The 22,574-nt window shown below is 42.9% G+C and overlaps 1 protein-coding gene across 4 annotated transcripts in view; it reads right to left on the reverse strand.

Annotated features, from left to right (window-relative positions):
• Positions 1-22,574, reverse strand: part of GRIA3 (glutamate ionotropic receptor AMPA type subunit 3) — a 216,799-nt gene that overhangs the window by 112,619 nt on the left and 81,606 nt on the right. For all 4 annotated transcript variants that reach the window (XM_019487777.2, XM_006270988.4, XM_019487778.2 and 1 more), the window contains exon 4: positions 1,881-2,068. In XM_019487777.2, the coding sequence (XP_019343322.1) occupies positions 1,881-2,068 (188 nt within the window). The remainder of the gene's footprint in view (positions 1-1,880; positions 2,069-22,574) is intronic.

Raw genomic sequence — 22,574 nt, forward strand, 5'->3', positions numbered from 1 at the left:
CTCCACATTTGGCTGACCGATGTTGGAAGCAGTTAGGCCCAGGGCTAAAGAGGGACCTGGGACAGGGAAAATCGCATTCCTCACACAGGTAGAAGCCAAGAATTTGCCTGGTCAGTAAAAAACTCAAATTGCTTCCCACCTTCTATATGCCTTTTATGGACATTTAAGTTCGCTCCTCACTGCACAGCTCTCACAAAGGTGCACTTTTATTACAACTCCTATGGGGTGGTTGTGAGAAGGAGAAATCCCTCTCCCTCCCAATCAACTGTTAAGGGAGGGAGGAGGTATTTTGGATCCCAGTGCCTAGCTGTGTGTCTGGCTCGCAGCTGTGTTTTGTGCAGTTTTTTTTTCACTAGGCTATTTCTCTGCAGAGGTACAGTCATGTCCATCAGTCATTTGGGAGGCTGTCTGCTTCGGAGGAAGTCCTGTCTCCTGACTGTGCCAGTGGCAGTCAAGGTGATGGAGTCCGAGATGCCATTGCTAAGGAGGGGAGTCGTGGGGGCTGTGCACACATTACACAAGCTCCCGAGAGGCTGGCATCTCCCAGAATCAGGACACGGAGAGCAACCAAGAACCCCCAAGCACTCAATGCCTTGGACTTGGCTTGGAAGAAGACTCAGACCAGAGTCATTAAGTGTGAAAAAAGCTTAAGCAGCCAAGCCATCTCATTCTGCTGGTTGGCATTATCAGGGCAAACTCCCATCCATTTTGAGCCTGTTATGCATGTCTCCAGCAGTTCTCTTTTCTGGACACTGCTCTGAAGCACTCAGGCTTTCAGGCTGAATTGGATTGCTAGGACAGAAGGGACACTTATGATAAATTGCCTGATATTTAGCCTGCACATAACAGCACTAGCTTTGAATTTTCAGCAGGGACCTGATCCTTCTCACAATTAAGTCAATGGCAAAACTCCTACATCATTCAAAGTCAGCAGTACCCGGCCCTATAATTCCAGGGACGGACGCCGATTCAAGCTCAGGGCTTCATTGAAATTGAACGCTGTCGGAATTGATTCACGTCTCTTGCAATTCATTGGTTTTGTTTAGGGTATTGAGGTTAGTTTGCTAACAGCTGATGACATAGGATTTCTAAAAGACTATGCTAATGCTTCATGAAATTTGCATGTTACTTTTGATTTCTTCCAAAGATGCAGTTAGATTTATGAAGTGGCATTAATTAGAGGGTTTTGCAGTCTTAATAATAAGCAAATTTTACATGCCTATGAAGACACAAGCTTCATGGGTTGGGCTCCATCAAATCACATGGCTCTGCTGTAGCTTTTAGCTGTTACCTAGAGTACAGGCAGCGAAGAACTAGTTTGTATTGGTGTGAAGGGGGAGGGCTCCTGCTGAATGCCCTCCTCTGTACAGAGCGCTAGACTGGTTAGTAGTGAAGAGGATAGGACCATGGCCTCACTTCATTCATACCTGCTTTAGGAGGGTTACCAAAACTACCAGGAGGCCATTTTTTCCCAGGCCCCATGGTTCTTGCACACATCACTGCGAATGATGTGCAATGTCTACTCAGCCACCCCACCCCTGGCAACCCCCTACCTACATGAGTAGTCCATATGGGACTAGGGCTATTTCTATGAGTGAAGGCTTTTAGTATTTGACCCTATTTTTAAAAAAAATCTCTATTCGTATGTAGAAAAAAAATAAATTTACAGAGATGTTTTCTGCTGGGTTACATTGAGCAGAGTTGCCACAAAACATGAATGCCTCCAGGACTGTTATTTTTATAAGGATAATTGGCAGGTTCTTGGGCTCCTGGTTTAATAGCCATTTAATTCATTTCTATCACCAGACCATTCCAAAACCAAAACCTTCCAAAAATGGAAATGAAGTCTGTGACACAAGAGTGCAGATCCAGAAAGTTACCTGTTCCAAAATGGTGTTTATTCTCTCTACTTCACAGTCGATTAAGTATCTTTTTTCTTGTCGTCTGTCCATTTCCTCTATGATTCGCCTAAACTCTTGAACATCCTTTATGTTTCCCATGGATCTGGCTGTCACTTGCCAGTTGTTCTGCACTGCTGCCTCCATAATTGCCTGAAGAATGGAAAACCCTAGAAAGGAAAACAAACACACAAACCCCACCGTCATTTAACAGTAAAGCAAAGCAAAATTATCTTGAAGATTTTAGAATAGGTTTAAATAAAATTAAATGGCTGGAATGGAAATATAGCAGCAAACAGACTGCAATCAGTTCAAGACCAAAAAAATATATCAATACAGTAGGAGCCAGATTTTGATTTATTTTATACTGCTGTAAAATCTGAGCAGCTCCATGGACTTCAACAGAATTATTCCACTAATAAGTAAGCCAGATTGGAAACTAGTCCAGAAGATCTTCTGATGGCCCTGCTGGGCATGTTTATGGGTCTATTGGAGCATATACCAGCAAAGGGCTGATTCTGCAGTCCTTTCTTGAGCAAAACTCACATCAGCTTCAAGAGATGGACAGAATCCAATGGGAGTCTTGCCTGCATAGACACTGCAGGAATGGGTCGTTAATTGGCATAGACCCAACCACTGCATACCAGAACGCCAATTAAGTTATTGTGCTGATTATTGGAGGCATGTACTTTAGGAGAATATTTTGCTGATATTCACTTTTATTTCAATAAATGTTTTTAAATATGGAGTTTAATAACATTAACTACACTTCCCATGCTTATATTAAGGTAATATTGACTCATTTAGCAGCCTCAACAGAGCAGAGAAGCAGCATGAAACGAACAAAGAGCTGCACAGTGGGAAATTTATGCTAGCAAACTGCAATTCATTCCTTGCGAACAACTGTGACTGGGCTGCAGATAAAACTTGAGCACACTGCCGTGAGCTAGCTGTAGTGAAGCTGGGGAGGGTAATCTCTTTCCCTAAGGCAGCTTATGCAGGAGCTCCGAGATACTGATTTGTATTCCTTGTCTCGTAGAATTTAGCCTGTGTTTATTGACCCCCCTTTTTATTTTCACAATGTTTAGACCATAGGACATTTCCAATTACTTCCTATTTAGAAGGGCATCAATTCAGGAAGTGTAGGTCACCTACTCGAGTTCTCACACCATGGGTGCCAAAGGAATGTATCATTTCCGGCACAGACACTTCCTAGCGGGCTAGGATTCTGTCTAAATAATTCATGTATAAAAGCTCTTAATCCAATCATTTATTTACAGTTTGGGGTTTCTTATCCGGACCCTGGAAGCTCAGAGGTTCTTTACATACACACACGGACACACACACCCAAGCTGGAACAGCTTCATTGTTTGATTTATCTTTAAATATATATATATATATATATATATATATATATATATATATATATAAATAGTGCTCTGTGGCAAACTGCCCCCTCCCTCCCCCCCTGCTTTTGAGACTGGCAATCCTTTTAACACATGCAAGAGCTTTGAGTGATGGCAGTTGCTATTCTGAGCTCAAATCTTAGATTTCACTGTCAGGATAGATCTGATTCTAAACAACATGGGCTACAGTCTAACCTCACTTACAGTGGAGAAAATCTGCTATGATTCCAGTTCAGTCCAGGGAGTTAGTGATGGGCAGGATCTGATCTCTGCTCTTTTGCTAGATCCTGCATTAAGACTATTACAACTTTGCAGGAGTCTCCTCCCCCTGTTCCCCTCCCCCAATCAAAATGTCTGCACTCTAGCTACTTAAAGCTCATTGATTATTAATGTTCTTCCTTTGTATGGATGCACTTCACTAGCTTGTGAAAGGTGGTGACAATTAATACATGCTCTGGTTGAGAATCTTTGTTGGCATCCCCTCTCCCCTGAGACCATTAAAAGAAAGACATTTACATAAGTATAGCACAATGAACTCAGTCTTCCTTAACAACATATTTTACAAAGATGGCTGTGATGTCTCAGACAGTGTTATGATTCCAGTGCATGCAGGAGGAAGATCTATGGCAAAGATACTCAATCAGTTACCAATGAAGAATTTTCATTTGAAAGCTCATAAATACAATTAATGGCAATATATCAAAGTTTTGCATGTAAAGATTTGGATTTTTTTAAACATTTGATTCTACTGAATAATGAATATCTACACCTCTCTGTTTCACTTCATTAACAGATGAATCTTGTGTTTGCTTTGAACAAAGAAAAACAGTCCATGATTTTAGAAGGTTTTCACTCAAAAAATGTTCAAATAGGTTTCTGTAGTTCATAAGCACTCTGACTCCATTTGGGAACCTGCACATCTTGCATTGGTCTGTCTTTTTGCAAACTCATATACTCCCTCCCCATGTATATGCCAGATGCAATGCATTAAAAATGAATACAATGAGAATTACAAATTTTATTACAGTCTTCCTTTAACACCATACTCTGGGTTCTGTGTTTCCTGGTCTCAGCTGAAGTTCTTGAGTCATATTTGGCTCCATCAAAACCAGGACATCTTACATGAAACATCTTTAATTCTCACCTAATTGTATGGATCTGTGGGTTTAGGTGTGATTGTTCAGTAGTTGCCACTTCAAAGCAGAAAAAGGAGTGGGAGGTTATTCATGAACTTTTTTCTCACCTGAAGATATAGCTACCTTTACTCTCAGTCTGAAAGAATTCCACGGATTCCACCAGCGGTCTATCCTCTGCATATCGCTCCTCCTGGCCTTTGCAAACCCCTTTACCTTCCACCACTTTCTCCCCGTCTGATCTCTTCTCTCTACTCTTCCCACAACAGTTCTCCTTGCTGCGTCAGCTGCGTGTGTTCTCTCTTGTCTTACCGAGAGGTCTGTCATTTACTTCTCCTGCCCCAGCTAACTGGAAAATGATGTGCCTTCCTCCACCTAACTAATTCCCCACGGTTCTATATAAGTAAAGTGCATTAACTAGGGGTGTGTGAAGCAGGCCCTATTTGATTTGGATTTGGCCTGAATCAGGGACAGTGATTTGATTTGTTGATTCGGATCACTGTTTGTAACAGGGGGCGATCTTGGGGTCGGTTCGATGTTGGCCCGCCCACCTATTCCTGGGCTAACTGCCCACCTCACTCTCCTGCCACGCCTTGTTTCACAATTGGTTCTTATTAGGCAGGAGGCAGCCCATTCTTGCCCTGATGCCAGGGGGCGCTATCTGCGGCTCTGTTCCTCCCCTACACCACAGCCCAAGCCTTGCAGACAGCATCAAGGTGACACAATGCTCCTGGCCTACAGCTGGACCAAGCTTAGCTCTCATTGTCAGGCCTCAGACGCACACACATTCATACTGCCTTCCTCTCACTAGGGCCTCTCATGCTTCACCCCCTCTCACAGGGTCTCTTTCACACATCGACAACTTATACTGCCTTGCTCCCTCTCAGAGTAGGCCCCTTCAGCCATAGGCTTTATCTAGTGCATACCTTGGGTGGCAGACATACCGTCTTTTGGGCCTCTCCCATGGCCCTCACCAGGGTAGTGGCCAGCCAGTTACCTGACCGGGCCTGGCCAAGCTTGCCTTGGCCCCTTCCAGGGCAACTCTATACAAACTCACACACACAAACCAGGCTCCCAGCCCTCTGGTTTCCCCTCACTGGGGCTCCGCATCTGTCCCCTCACTGGGGCTACAGGGCTTCCCTCCCCAGTGGGGGCTCAGGTGGCCATAGCCGTGCCTGGCCCCAACTGCTAGCCACAGTGATGTGGGAACTAGGGGTTACTGAGGTGCCCCGACCTGCCTTCCACCAGGGTGGTAACTGGTCCGGTATTTTCCTAGAGGCTCCCATGCCACTGGGAGCCCCACCAGGCCACCCACTCTTGGCAGGGTGCAGTTTTAGGTCATGCCAGGACCAGGAGCCTCCTGCTCCTACCTGTAGATGTTCTCATACAGCAGCTCAGCCAGGCAATGTTTCCTGCCTGGCTGCTAGCGGCAGACTGCTCTGTTTATATAGGCAGCCATGGTTCTAAAAACGGCTGCCGCAATCAAGCACCTGCTGGATGCTTGACTTGGCCCTTAAAGTGGCAGGCACCAACAGTGCCCTGCCACACTGTCCCTGATTCGATTTGGCTGAATCCGAATCTGAAGATTTGATGCTGATTCAGAGAATCAGTGATTCGGCCATAGACACAGCTTGAAAAGTTTTTTCTACATACCATGAGGTAGCAGCATGGCTCGTGATTGCTGCAATGCTGGGACACATGGAGCATCCCACAGGAGTGCAGGGAAGCCCTTTATGTGCTTGGAGGCAAACCCAGAAGTGGACCGGAAATACTTCTGGTCCACTTCTGGGTCTGCCGTGGAGCGCACTGGGGGGGCCCCCCTGTACCTCCCCAGCTCAGCAATCGGCCATGGGGGGACCCCCCGACCCAGAAGGCACCAGTTACTGAGCTGGGAGGGTGTGAGGGGCCCCCCAGTGTGCTCCCTGGAGGACCTGGAAGTGGACTGGAAGGGCTTCTGGTCCACTTTCGGGTCTGCTGCTGAGCATGCTGGGGAGCCCCCTGTGCTTCTGTGGGACACTCCATGCATCCCAGCATCGCAGCACTCACAAGCCCCTTCTACGTAGTGGTATGTAGAAAACATATTTAAAGCTGCGTCTATGTCCAAATTTCCAACTCTTTCCAAATCTCTCTGAATTGTTTCGGAGGGTTCTGATTTGATTCAATTCAGAGAGATTAAAGGGTCCTCTGATTTGATTTGGAGATTTGGCCACTGAATCGGGCTGAATCTCCACCGAATCGAATCAGAGACCGAAGCTTTGCACAGCCCTAGTATTAACCCACCCCTGCCACAATTTTAGCTTGTTTCCCACACCCACCTTCACTTTCCGCAGCCCTTCAAGCCTCTCCATGCTTACTGTTGTCAGCAACTTCTTTCTGCAATGCACATCATGAGCCATTACGAGTTATTTGTATGAACAACATGTTCCAGGCTTCAATTGTATTCCTTCCTTGAGAGTCCTGATATATTTAGCAGCAGGATGGTTTAAGGAGGGATATTTTTAATTCAAAGAGTGAGGTTCCCTTTGTTTAACATCACAGCAATACAAATTGGGGTTGTCTGTAGAATCTATGCTAGGGACTGAATGGTTTCATGAGCAAGCCAGCATATTGACTCTGCCCTTCCTCCCTGCTTCTGCCAATAAATCTATTTTGATATGAGTGTTTCACAAAAGTTACCATGACATGGGCAGAGGCCAGGTGCTCAGGTCCCATAGATGCTTTTAGTTTTCTGCACACAGAACCCATTATATCGGGTTTGCCAGAGATTTTTGTTGATATTTTATAGCAAACATTGGCTTTTTTCTTTTAAGGGGAAAAGGGACAAACAGTGTTTCTAGTTCATCTCTGTTAGCAAGCCATTCAGGAAAAGCTTGATTTGGTTGTGTTGCCAGTATCAGTTCAACTATTCCATATAAAACTTAATTAAAGTCTGTAAATAACAGCCGACCCAAGAGAAACTAATATCCTTCTATATAATGATGGTTAGGAGATGATTTTAAAATGTGTTTATGAATACCACTGCCAAGCCTTCACCAGAATCACCTAAATAACCCAGTCTAACTCAGTTGGAGGCCTAACATTCATTGTCAGGCTGCTTCTACTGGTTCTAGAGATGCTGGTGATATCCAAAATCTAATCCCTGTCAAAGCACACCTTTCTGTAACTGAAACAGGCTCACAGGCTCCTTCGTAGCGAAACCTTTAAGTAAGTGGCTATATACTTCACTAAATTCAGAGGCTTCAGAGGGAAAAGCAAAGTTTGGGAAAGGGTTGTGCACCACTCCAGCTGCCTATGCATTTGAAATATTCCAGAGTTATTCAGCAGAGAGCTGCACTCGCCTTATGCCCCAATGACATAGTTTCACTGCTTTCTCTGGGCAGACTAAAACGTAGATACAATCCGTATCTTCACTGCAGAGCCTATATCTTGGCTCCTCTTTCATGCCATTCCTTCTGTCATGGGCTCCTCTTGACTAGCCCTACTAGCACTGTTGAAGAGAGCATTTCACCCACTTCATCCATCCGTGAAACCTCAGAAGACTCTTCCCAAATCCAGCTATGCAAAAACCTTCCATTTGAACAGCTTGTTCAACCAGAAGGAAGTCTACCCTACACAAGATTAAACTTAGTATTGATGAGGTAGCAAGAATCACCTGTGATGACATCATTGTTTAAATCTGTCCAGTTGACCATATTGGAACATTCCTAGCATCCCTTCATGATTGACACCAAAGAAGTTAATAGAAAACAGCATAATTAATTTTAAATAACTCATACTCTTAATGGGCCATATAAGGTGAATCCTAAATCACTATCTCATACCACAAATGGAAGTGGATTAATTTATTTTGCTGTGTCCTTCTAAGGGGCATAGATTCAGACTGGCAAACAGGAATGCAACCTGATTGTGTCTAAAACATCAACAGTGGGCACTGCTGATCTGTTTACCTGGGCTACAGACACCATCAGGCGGTTAGGGATCAAATACTGGAATGTGGGTTCACAACTGAACTTCAGCATCCAGCTGTGAACCCACATTGGGCAGATGCAAACTGAGTCTGCAAAAAGGCCACCTTGTGCAATTTCTCCTGAATGTCAGATGTGAACTTTTTTTTTTATTTACTTACACCGAAAATCTACATGGAGCCCCAGGAGTTTAGATATAGTTGGATTTTCCCAGTGTTTGTTCCTGATCCCAGAACTGATTTAAACACTAGTAAATTAATGCTGATCAGAGTAGAGTTATGGTTTGCACTACAAAATCGTTAAGCAGATGTGTTAAGTAGGGGAGAAGTAAGGAACCTAGGCCAAAACTAATAAGAGCCTGAGCAAATGACTAGTACCCTGAAGTGATCTCTAATTCCAATTACATTCAGTTAAGCTCAAAAGCTTGTGATATTAAACAAAATTATCTCATTTAATCCATTTCCTGGTTATTTAAGAAGCCCCAATAACTTGCATATGATATGCTATGCTCTGCTATTCTGTGCTCACACAATTGTCTAGCAGGGGGAACATACAGGCCACTAAGTTACCTTTTTCTTTTGCCATCTATATCCAGTAAATCCTGTAGTCTCCATGTTCAAAAATTACATTGTTGCAACCTGTCATCCATAAATACAGAAATCGACATAAATAGATGCGTCCATTTGGGTGAGTGAAAAGGAACTTGCCTTGCATTGTCAGCTAGAGGAAAATTTACAGGAAACATTTGGTCTGCATTTGTTCGGGGTGGGATACAACGGAACTTGCATGATTTCAGTTCTAATACATGGAACCCAGAGGGTGCATCTACACATGCATTAATGAACTTTAGTTAATGCACATTAAATTTATGGGCATTTATATACATGTTCCAGGAGTGGGAGTAACATGTGTACTGCATCCCTGCATTGAAAAATGGTGGCGGGGAGGCTTTAACTAAAGCTCATCAAACGAGCTTTAGTTAAAGTGCCCTCGCTGACATTTTTCAGTGCAGGGACACTGATGCACATGACGCTGGAGTCCGCTGTGACGCACTGTGATTACATTGCATCGGAGCAGCCTTGCTGTACATGTATAGGCGCCCTCCATTGTGAGCTACTGAGAAAATGCACATTAGTCTGTCTTAATGAGCTTTAACTAAAGAGCATGGTTTTTTAAGTGACACTTTAATGCACATTAAAATAAGCTAATGCAGATTCTTAAAAGAGTACTTCTGGTTGATGGTTGTTCACTTCTGTGATGCAGTGTTGGCATATCTGTGGCAATACTGGGCATAGTTAGTGGCTGCATCACTCCAGTTTGTGTCAGCACAACCATGGTGGGTTCAATGAAGCTGTACCATTGTAGAGCTAGAACAGAGTAATTCAGCAGGGAATCAAGCCCCAATGAAGGGCAGCAATGAGGTGTACCTTTCTTAATACTACAAGGTAACTTTAGGAGAAGTCTTTCACAGGGGTGGGGAAATGGGGAAACTGTTCTCATGGCAGTGGAAGTATTCTTAAATCTGGAACCTGCTGCATGATTCAGAGTTTGTAGAAGGCTGAAGCCAACATTTTTATCTCTTCCTTGGGATTCTTCATTCAAATACTTCCAAGGAAGTTATAAAGATTGGATAAATTCATAGGTTTATGACTGGTTTGAAGTCTATTTGAAACCAAGACCTTTTGTGTTTCAGGAAAACCAAGCAATAATGATTGCTCAGAGAAGGCAAAAGAACACGCACAGGAAACCAGAGACACGAAGAATCTATTTTGAGAAGTAAAAGAAGGTGAAGGGCATTGTGGGCATGGGCTATAAGGGATTCCCTGCATCCCTACTGCTAAGAATTCGGAGAACTCTGGATATTGAGTCTATCAGAAAGGTAACCGAGGGAGTATAAAGGGCACATGTCACCAGGGGATGCAGGTGTGTAGAACGCATAGGCCGAGGGAAAGAGACTTCCAAAGGGGAAAGCCATTTTAATGTGACTTGTTAAATGCCAAATCTTTTGAATCCATAAATTTAGTTAGTCTTGGAAGTTCCAAACAAACAAACTTGTTTAAATACAGAGGAACCTTTATCTGACAAGCACCACGATGAGTCCAGGGCTCTGTTGCTCTTCAGCAAAGAATGATAACATTAAAGCCTAGAGCAGTGCAATAAACACCACTGCCTACAATGCTTGCCCTGTCAATAGCACAGTGGGATACAGAGCCATGGAGCTCAAGTCCAATGATATTCCTTCCCAACACAGACTTGTTTAAGTGTCCTGAATTACCCTGTCAGACCAGACTCCCACTGACATCAGGAAAATCAGAATAAACCATTTTCTCAGTATGATCATTTATAATTCCTTTAAAATACGTCAAAGAGCACCATAATGTAGCTCCTTTTGAAATGTACCTGCCTGTGGCAGAAAAACTTCATCCACGTAAATCCATTTGGGTGATTTACCTCAAAATGATGTGACCACAATAGCTGGTTTGTGGGGTAGGGAGTGAAACAAAGAGAAACAAATAGGGCTTTACATGTCTGTACCATTTTAACATAGCCTAGGAATGATCTTTAAAAGACAAAGCCTAGACAATTACTATGTTGTGGCACAAAGATAAGAGCTGGGACAACAGGTATGTTGGAAGAAGCTGGACACATCACAATAATTTGCAGAAACATTTCTGGAACAAGAACAGCTCTGTAGATAAGACTTATTAATCATCTCTTTCCATTTGCACTGTTTTGGTGCCAAGCCTGGGGAAACTCCTAAAGACTATCATTTAGGCAGACGTAAGAGAGAAGGTAAGCAGAAAAAACACAATACGACGAAGAAACGTGCTTAAGATAAGGGAGGAAAATTCAGAAAGGAAATTTGCTTACAGCTGTACGTTATGGGTATTACTTCCACCATATACCTGCAATGTACAAAGCCAAATGCGGCAAAGAAATCTGCATGCTGACTACTGCGCAACTGAAGAGACTAATTACTGTGTGTTAAATATATATATATATATATCCATGTTTATATATTTAACACATGAAAAGGGGCTTAATTAGGAATCACAGTTAGTAATTAGCAGGTTAGTGGATAACCTAGACAGCTGATATGCATTCCAGGAGGAATGAAAGCTCAAAGGCAAGGCTTGTAATATTCATTGTCAGGCAGCTCACTAATGAGGATGGGATGCCATTGGCTTACTAAATGCCAGACACAGGAGCTAAGTTTGTCCCTGAAGAAACTCTGTCAGGAGCAATGGGATTGCACTAGGGATGAATCTGGCTGACTATACCCTTCTGACATGAAAAGTTACCATGTTAATAAAGCATAAAGAGGTGTGAGTAGTCGAATTGGTGCTCAAGAGCATTTGGTGGTTAAACAGCATTATTTATCATGACTATGGCTGGTTCCTTAGACTAGAGAAGCAAAGGCAAGCAACATGCTGTGTCCCATACCAATACCATGAAGCACAAGGCCTGTTGCTGTTGCTGGTCTCCCTTATGAGACCAGCAACAGCAGTGGCTTAATGGCACAATTTAGCACTGGATCATCATTTCCAACGTACGTTACGTGAGGAGCTGTTTGGCACTCAGTTACACAGAGAGGTGACTGCTCACAGTAGAAAGGAGTGCACTTCATAAGGGAAGTTTTCCTATTTTCCAATGTTTAGAAGTCTTTCACACTTATGCTAGTAACACGTAGTACTTATCTAGTATTCAAAGTTTGCAAGTAACTAATTTATCATCACAACTCCCACACAGGGCAGGCAAGTATTATCTCCCAGAGATAGAGTAACAAATAAGTTGTTCAAGGCCATATAATAAATCAATTCTGGGGCTGGGATTTGCAGTCAGGAAATCCTGATTCCCAAGCTTAGGTCCATTTCATTAGATTGAACCATAGGGTCAAGCTTAAGTTTTTCTTCTTCTTTTTTTCTTTTCATTTTTTTAAAATCCATCCTGACTGTTAAAACATCCAGAAACCAAAGAAACTTTACACTAAAACCACAACCATCTTGTTTTACAGTAAACATCTCCCCAGGGAATCCTATTCAATGCAGTAAATACATTAAGAAACTAGCACCCAAACCAAATATAGTTTAAAGATTTATCAGTTATACCAAGTAAAAATAATATAGTCCTGAGCAGTATTAAAAATCACTGTGAAATGATCAGCTAGGCTGAAAAAGAACTATTTTCCCTGTATATTTTATTACAGATTTTTTAGACAGGCAAAGCAGCAGCTTAAAGTATTCATTTTCTATTCCATATGTATCAGGAATGGGAAAACCTGTATCCACTCATCAGCAGCTGTGTAGTTTCAAAACAGCTGAAACTTGGCCATACATACTGCTGCTCTCATCTGAGGAACTAAAAATGTAATTTCAACGAGTGCTGCATTCTTACAATTATTGATAATACAGATTAATTCCTTTTGCGCTATGCACTGGTCCTTTTAGCAACAGTATGCAGTAATAATGCTTAATGCTTTTTGTTAAAAAAAGTCTAGAAACTGCAAGTTTAAATAATGATAAATATTATTCCTTTGAAGAAACAATCACAGGAGATTATGGTAATCAGACTATGAACAGAAATACATATTCATCACAAACGAAACCATGTTAACTCAGTGTGCCTTAGATAAATGTCCTGAAGAGAGTAAAATATGACATGGATGGGATTTTTCTCAAGTATTGTAAAATTATTCTTGCTATCAGTCAATCATTTTAGAAAATATGTATTCCTTTCCCTAACCTTTATCTACACTTTCTGTTGCTCAAAATACCTGAGCAAATAAATCTATTGCTTTTGAAGATTTTCATTAATAAATATTATCAGGCTTCCAAAGTCTTTCTTCATCATCATCTCACCCTTTGGAAACAGGTATTTTACTTTCCAGTACAGTGGGAATACATCTCCTGTCCCAAATCATAAATTAATTTATTTGTATTAATTCTGATCACCAAGAACGCAGTAGTTGAGAGGTCAGAGCACACTTAAGCAAGTAAGCAAAATTTCATTTGCTGTCAGTTGCTGTATGGAGTATAATAAATCTAAAGGCAGCAGAATTACATTCCTTTTGATGAAGTACTGTGCTATATTGCAAGTGGGTCATGAAAAAGTTGCATTATCAATGTTTGTTAAAGGGAGATATGGGTCTAATTAAAATGTTGGAGTCCTGTCCCAGGTTCGGCTTTTGCAATAGCTGGGGGTTGGTTCAGTCCGTTATCAATATAGAAAAGTTTGGATTCAAACCCAGACTTCCCCAGTGTTCATGACTCCTTGAACCTCCTGTTTTTGTCATCCCTTCAGAGGCATACAGTTCATTAGAGCTTTATCACACAATTCATTTTATGTTCTTTGGTCCAATTTTGAGTGGGAAGGAATTAAAGGATTCAGATGCATCAAAGATAAAATAATAATGCTGCTGGCACTTGGCCAGAATTTGTCTAATTCACAGTCCTGATAAACCATGTTTAAGAAATACCACTGTGACGAACTTTGCAAAGGTAACGAAACAGACTTGCGGTGGCATGAGATGCATCAGCAAAGGTGACCTTCAATCAAAGGCTCAACCTTGCTTCAGATGTGCACCTCAGACATAAACTGTGTTTTCCATGATGATAGATTAGGCAGCCTGTAGGCATTAACATTCTTCCCAATATTAGTGCAGAAGAAATGCACACCGTTGTATCACTCTGACTGTGAAGCAGTATTAGTAAAAGGTTAAGGATTCTGCAAAAACTATTGGCCATTAGATTGTAGTTAAGAGCTGCAGGATGAATACAAATGACTATACATCTTAGTCACTGAAAGCATAAGAAAATACATTTCTTAGCCAAGCATTCATTTGAAGAATGAAAGATTGACAAATCCATAGCAAATCATACTGGCTGGAACTTGGCCAAAGGTGTATGTGATTATCAAATATAAAAAAAGTGGTAGGGAATTTCTTTCTTATATGTTACGAGGAGGCAGTGCATTTCCTAATTTTCAATGTATACTGTATATAATAACATGTTCCTCTAGAAACAAACCATAGGACTATTTACACTGATTGGAGATACTGGATGCCTTTACTGTGGCACTTTATTCTGGCACACTCTGTGAAGATGACTTTAGAATGACTTCCTGTTTGGGCTACACCAATAAGAGTTACTTTTGAAAAAGATCACGTTATACAACATTTGAATGAGGAAGCTAACACAGCTTGCCATAAAACAAACCAAACCAAAGGACTCCTGGTGTGTGGGAATAAGTGTCTGTAAGAAAATTCTACCTTCAAAACAAAGTGTAAAGATAATCGGACTGTTGTAGTAGATGCAATTACAGCACTTTGCAAAGTACATTGATGGACTTGATACAGTTCTAGCAAGAATAATAAAACATATTTGGGCTATTCTACAAAGATGTTGGGGGGAGGGAGAGAGAGAGAGAGGGAGGGAGAGAGAGAGAGAACCTTACATCTTTTACATCTTTTACACAGGAAAAAAAGTCCAAGTTATTTGGTCCCTTGGCCCAGATCCCAACTGCAGGGCTTCTCATGGGCCTGATAACCACTCCTGGTGGCAGTGGCTCGTTGGTGTGGATTGGGAACCCAGGGGGTGAACACTGACACTGCCCACTCCCCCCTTTCTCTTGATGATGATGAGTTGCCAGTGACAAGCAAAGACCCCAAATTGGCAGTGGGCAAGGGGATGCGGGCATGACTGATGGCAGTATTCACCCCCTGGAATCCAGAGCTGTGTCAATGCAGCAGGCTCCAGAAGCTGTGCTGACAATCCTTGTGGCTGCATCTACACATGAAATGAATTTGATGCAATAAACTCTGGCACAGTTCATGCTGGAGTTTATTGCTCCCCAGTGCAGCACTTACATGTGTGCCTGGGACTGCAGCACATTGAGCCAGGGTGGAGCAAATAACTCATCACAGGATAGTACTTGTGTTGGGTAGTAAATACTGTCCTATGGCAGAGTTAATTAATTTACTCCAGCCTAACAGCACCACATGTGTAGACGCTGATGCTTTGCTGTGGAGCTAATTAGTTGGCTCTGCAGTAAATGTCTTGTGTAGATGCGCCCTGTGGGTGACAATTTAGGTCCTTGTGGGCCAGCAGTTGGACAGCTCCATGTTAGCTGATCAAGTAGTGTTAATCCATGCACTGAAATATGACTGAACTACTTCGAATGACTTCTCTTGCCCACAGGTGCCAGGATATGGAGTCACTTCACAGTGCACTGTGGGTAAAATATTCAAAAGTGCCCAAGCCTAAGTTCCAGCCTAAGTTCTGTTTTTAAAAGTGACTTAGGCATTCAAAAGCCTAAGTCTCTCAATGGATCCAAAGCTTTTAGGACCAGATTTTCAAACGTTCTTAGGTAACTAAAGAGGCAGAATAGGTTTTCAAAAGTACTCGAACAGGCTTGGCACCTAACTTCCATTGATTTCAAGGGAAATAAGTATATAATTCAATTAGGTGTTCTTGAAAATCCCTCCATGATTCTCTTTAGGCACCTAAATATTTTTCTATGTCTGGATTCTCCATGCTTTAGCCATTTTTGAAAATAGGACTTGACCCCCTAAGTTATTCCAAGACTTGAAATTTTACCTTATGTCCTGTTAATGACATAGCATGTTGTCACAAAATTACTACAGCAACCTATTCTTAATTAGCTATCTTTTTGCAATGAGTTCATTAAGGTGCAGCCATGTAAAATGCATAGCATTATACAAGGGCTGCACGCGTGGATTTGATGTAGGCACATCTGTGAGTGAGTGAATATCAAATATTTGTTTGGAGAAGTCTTTTGGGGTAGTATTCTTTATCCCTGCAGAGTAGGAATCTGGAAGTATATTTATTCATGAAAGGAATGACAGTGTTTCCTCCAGGTTGCAGTGCAGGCTGCTCTTTAGTTTCCCTGCTTTTAAATTAAATTACTCTCAGTTTTCTTAGACTTATTTTGTAGAATTAGGAAGCTGTAACAAACACATTCCTGGGACCAGTGAGCCACGGCACTCCCATTACTTTGGGCTTTGCAAACAATTACTCTGCCAAGTGTTTACAGTTATTCAAAACATTTATATGCTATTTGAATATTCAATCCCATATCCAGTGAAACAAAAGAACCCGACTATTCCATTTGTTATGATATTACAGCTGATGCATGACTACTCTTCCATGGCTCCAAAGTACAATAAATCCAACTCTATGGTTAGCAGCACACAATGATAAAATATGCAGCAAGCTTGGTATTAACTAGTCTGATAGAGAAAATATATAGTGCTGTGTATGTAGAGAAACAAACAGTCACTGATCTTATCCCCATATTTATCATTATCTTAATAATTCAGCCTATGAAAACTGTTACACATTTAACAAATGAGATTTGGGACAAATACAATGGAAAGAGTACAACCGTTCTGCTCAAATGAACTCTTTCAAGCAGAAGATTTAATTTGATAATTCTACTACTGCCATCCTCTTTTTTGTTTCAGATTTGGTATTATTTTTTCTCTAAAGCAAACAACAGATTTCTTTATTTTAACATTTTCTCCCTATGATATTTATAGCTGTACAAAAATGGAAGGCAAGAGAAAACGGGGTCGTTATTGCCTGTGAGCTAGTGGAGTTGCCTACAAGAAAAATTCCATCTAAACTGACTAATTATTAACATAGAAATGTTCCAGGCTCAAAATATAATGCCAGTGTTTACTCTAGGGAGTTGATCTACCCCCTTTGCCTTGTATATTAACCTTCCTACTGCAGTCAAGCACTGAATCAATCACCTTCCTTTTACAAGAGAAGGGGCTGTTTCTTTTAAACATATTCAAACATTTGAAAATGCATATTTACTAAATGCTATATTACTTATAGCTTACGCTGTATTACTTGTTCATTAACTCATTTGTCACCTTCCAAGTCTTCTACTGAAGTCTCCTTCTCTCACGTCTTCTTGATACTAATTTTGCCTTTTTGTGCCAAACGAATCTGTCTTGTTCATCACTTTGAGCATGTTCCAGCCCCTGCCTGTCACCCTTGAGACATTTAACTGTCTTCCCATTGCTCGTCTCATCAAACTCCTTGTCCTTGCCTTCTGGGGTCTACATTATGCAATCCCTGCCTTCAGCTATGACCTGGTTTCTTACTTTCACTCGCCCTTTCTGCTCTACCAGTGAAGCTAACATTCACACTCCCATCACTCCCTTCTCTCATAAGCATCTCTGCATCTATCCTGCCGCTTCTTATGTTTTCAGTGTACTTTGAGAACTCATTCACCAGGCGACCTCCTTCAGCTCATTCAGCTGCCTCAGACAGACTGACCTCTGTCATCCTATCTATAAGAAGTGAGGAGAGATTGAAAAGAAAATAAATGCTGACAGAATTATGAAAGAGGGTTTTAGGCCATGATCTAGCCAGGTGCTTAATAGGGCTGTGAGAAGCTTCAGTCCCTGATCCAATTCGGCAGAAATTTGGCCCGATTCGGTGGCCAAATCTCCAAATCTGAATCAAATCAGAGGACCCTTTCATCTCTCTGAATCGATTCAGAGAGATTCGGACAGATTTGGTGATTCAGACATAGATACAGCTTTAAATGTTTTTTCTACATACCTCTAGGTAGCTGGTGGCTCTGAATGCTGTGGTGCTGGGGCAGATACAGCATCCCACAGAAGCATGGGGGGCTCCGCAGCGCACTTGGCAGTAGACCCATGCTGGGGCGGGGGGCCCGATGGTCCCCTGGCTTGGAGACTGGTGCCTCCTGGGTCTTTGGGGGCACCCGGGGTCCCCCTGTGGCCAATCGCCAAGTCAGGGCATGGTCCCCCCTGTGAGCTCCCCGGCAGACCCGGAAGTGGGTCAGAAGTACTTCCAGTCCACTTCCAGGTTCGCTGCTGAGCACACTGGAGAGCCCCCCATGCTCCTGTGGGATGCTCCATTTGCCCCAGCCCTGCAGGATTCATGAGCTGCGTCCGGTACCTCAAGGTATGTAGAAAAAACTTTTAAAACTTTAAAAATTTTTGGACCTGTGTCTAAATCATTGATTTGCTGAATCAGCATTGAAGAGTCAGATTCTGATTCAGCCAAATCAAATCACGGACAGTGATCCAAATCAACGGATCAAATCACTGTCCCTGATTTGGGCCGAATCCAAATCCAAATCGAATAAGGCCTGTTTTGCGCACCCCTGGTGCTTAACCAACAACAGAACATCAGGTAACCTGAAGATCCCCATTGTAGAGAACTATGTACCCATCCAGAGGTTCAGTGGGTGTGTCTACAGGTGCGCTTTAATGTGCATTAAAGCATCACAAAAGACCCATGAGCTTTCACATGTACATTAAAATAGGCTAATGAGCCTTTCTCTAGCACCTCACAATGGAGGTACTAAATTTAATATACATTATCAAAAGTGCATTAATGAATATGTAGATGTGCCCAGTATCTCATAAGTGCAGTATACTCTGGCAGCTCCTTCTCAAGCCTCCAGGCCATAGTTAGGTCAGTTCCTAATGCCCTCTACCTGGTGATGGGAAAATTTGGAGGCATAGAGTGAGCTATGCTGCCTTTATACTACCAGCTGCCTTTATACTACCAGTAGATCCTCCTCTGAAGGAAATCCCCAGCTAACTTTTTAGAAGTAGTAGAAAGAATAGAACAGCCTAAAAGAGTCACCCAAGAGTTGCCTTCACCTCCATACCCTTCTTTAATACGTACTTTCCTCCAAAGATTCCTTCCTCATCCATAATTTCTCCTCACTCTCCCTTCTTTGAATACTGCAGTGTCTCTTCTTGTACTTGACTAGTCTATTGTGGGGGCTTGATCCTGTTCAAGAGGATGGGAAATTATTAAGTGGGTTCCATGAGGTTATCTTGGAGTACAGCAATGAAATTAAGCAAAAGAAAATTTGCCATGGTTATCAAAGGATGTTTCTTAATGGTTGTCCAGATTCTGATTTGTGGTATGTTATTACTCTGCATATACATCCACACAAATGAGATCAGCTATTGGAATACAATTCTATTACACTGTTTAATAATGTTTCACAGGAAATGGTGAAAAACTCATTGCCTGAGACATTTAAAAGTAAACCAAAGAAAGACCTGGGAATAGATATTTTATACAGTAGGGAATCTTGCTGTCTGGGGCGAAGGGAATGGAACAATCTACGAGCTCCTTTCCACCTCTGATTTCTAGACTGTACTGACAGTAGCAGTCAGTATAGGCCTAATGACGCCCATAGAAGTTAATGGAGTTTTAGCATTAAGTATAATGGGAGGTCACTGCACACAACACTTTTGAAAATCCCACCTATATTTTCCCAAGGATTTGTTCCAAAAGAAATTTTGTGTAAGTATTGAGTTTAGTATGTCCAAATCCTGATGACTACCAGGAAGAACTCTTAACTATTCAGAGTTGAAAAGTGAGGAACGCTACATAGGGATACAGCCATTAAAAAAAAAAGGTTATTTTATGTTTGTCATATTGATCAGGCAAGCCATGATAACACAGAACCCTCCATAGGTGACTCACAGGGGGGGCATGTGTCCCCCCTGAAATTAGCTCTTACTGGCTGGGGAGTGGGGAGCGCTGGATGGTGCCTCCCCACAAAGCACCAGTGGCACTTCTGGTTTGCCACTGGTGCTTCCAGAGTTGGCAATCGGCCACTGGGGGACCCCTCACCCTTGCCAGTGATCAGCCACTGGTGCGCCCCCCTACCCCCCCAAGCCAGGAGGCACCAGTCACCCATGGAACGCTGCATGTCAAGAGCTGGGTGAAACAAGGATGTGTTCAAGTAAGCACAAGTAGCACTTAACCTCTATAATGCTTCCCAGAAAAGCATTATATGAGCACCCCTGAGGGCCTGCCACCTGCTGCTGCCATAGGGGGGTATTTGGGGGAGTCCCCACACCCCCCACTCTCCCGCACACCCCCACACACACTTCTAAACCCCCCACACCTCACCCACATCCCCTACATTCCCCAAAACAGCCACACCCTCTCACAACCCCCCCACACCCCACTATACACACAAACCCACTCCCCTAACCTCACCCCACACCCCCCACACTCTATACAAAAGTAAGACCTTATTTTTGAGCTATTATGCAATCACCTCTATATACACTACACAAACACACATAAATCAGGATGGAATATTTTTTTTAAATAAAATGAAAATATGTTATAGTAGATGTTTGACTTTTAGTGTATGATTTGGTTTTTTTCTGGTTCCAAGATGGCACCCCCCCCCCCCCCCCCCAGATACTTCTGGGAGCAAGCAAAGGGCCTTCCAGTGGCACAGGTCAGAGGTTAGACTCCTGGTCCCAAGATGCTGATCAGGGGACAGGGCACCCCATCAACATTAAAAATGAACTTGTATTGACATGTTATCTTAGGCTGTTGCAGAAGATGACTGCAAACGCAAGATGCAGTCTTGCAAAATGCATCTTGTAATTTAAGATGAAACTGCAGACAAGCTGAAAACCAAGACCCTTAAATTTTATTTGTCAAACATGGAATCAGCTCTAATAGCTTTATTCAGGTTAGATTTGCCTCCAAAACCACACCTAAATTTTCAGATATCACCAGGGACAGTTAACAAACTGGTACTTCATTTTCATTCAGAAAAATATTGGTATACAGTTGCTATAATGCACGAAAAGCAAGTGAGCTTTTAGAGAGGGAACTGGGTCAAAGTCTAAAATAGAGAGAAAGGTCCAAATGACAATGCAGCATGAACCGACACAGACATGAAAACGCTTGTAACTCATATTTAGACAACAGACATGAGATTCAAGTGATCTTGATGGAACTGTGTCACAAAAATGACATGCCGGAGAGGCTTGGGTACAGGAATGCACTGACTTCTAGAAGAGTGGTGTATATAAAAACTTCAGAGGCATCAGGCTGGGTGTATAGTGTTGAACTGTTTCTAAACTGATTCTCCAGTGTAGCAAACTGTGCTTTTCTCACTTACTATCAGATGTTCATATTACCTTGCCTTCTGTTTTTCTTGAACAAACCTGTACTATTGACAGTACAAGAACAGCACTGTGCCCTATTTCAGCTTGATTTCCCTGCATGTCCTTTGCTTAATACCCCAGGGCATGATGCAGAGCTGGATCTGCACATGTGGAATGGGTCCTCCTTTAGCATTCCAGTGTCATAGAAGTGATGTGTAGTACTCAATGATCTTCTGCACCAGTAGTTCCTTCTTTTAGGCAGTAAAATTGATTTCCTTTAACTTGGCATGTGAAGACCCACAGTATGCTCTCTCACTCATGAAACACTGGTATTCCATGACATCAGCATCCAAAGAAACAAAGGCAGCAGATTATAAAGCATCAGAAGTGGCAGCATGCAGACTGTGTTGCAGTTCTTCCATACCAGGCATTAACACAGTGCTGGGAGAAATAATATTTTCCTTCTTGGTTCCACAGGCTGCATCCCTTTACACCAGAGGTGGGCAAAATACAGCCCACAGGCCAGATGCAGCCCACCAGGTGATTTAATTTGGCCTGCAGGTGGCCACCAATTAACTGTACCCAGCCCACACATTTTGCTCCCACCCTCGTGTGCGGGAGGCGAGCATGCACAGCTTCCAGGTGAGGCCCTGCTGCCACTGCTGCAGCTGCCGGGGGACCTGCTTGTTTTTCCCAGCGTCCAGTGGCTCCTCCTCATGTCCCTGCTGCAGCACTCACTCAAGGCAGCAGGAAGGGAAGCAGCAGCAGTCGGGGGGAAGCTGCAGCTAGGTAGGAAAAAGAAGCTTAGGGCTGAGGCTGGTGGGAATATGGCGCCCAGGGCCCATGCCCAGTGGGGAGGCAGGAGCACAGAGCCCAGGTCAGCCCATGTCCATCATGTGGGGCTCACGGCAGAGTCCCAGGAGCTGCACATGGCAACAGGGAATGGGACCAGGCCACCGGCTACATCATGCAAGGCTTCCCACCGGTGGTGTGTGTCCTGGGAGCTGCACTTGAGCCATGGGGAACCCCACGTGATAGAGATGGGCTGGCCTGGTTCCTCTTGTTGCTGCCACATGCAGCTCCTGGAATGGGCTTGAGCCACGTGCTGCCGGATGACAGCACCTGTGAGGGCCATGAACCCTCGAGGGCCCACTGTCTGCTGTTGCTGCTACCAGCAGGGCATGTGCGCCATGGGGGGCATTTAGGGGGGAGGTCCCCACATCCCC

This window comes from Alligator mississippiensis, chromosome 8 (genome assembly GCF_030867095.1).
Source record: "Alligator mississippiensis isolate rAllMis1 chromosome 8, rAllMis1, whole genome shotgun sequence".
NCBI classification, from domain to species: Eukaryota; Metazoa; Chordata; order Crocodylia; family Alligatoridae; genus Alligator; species Alligator mississippiensis.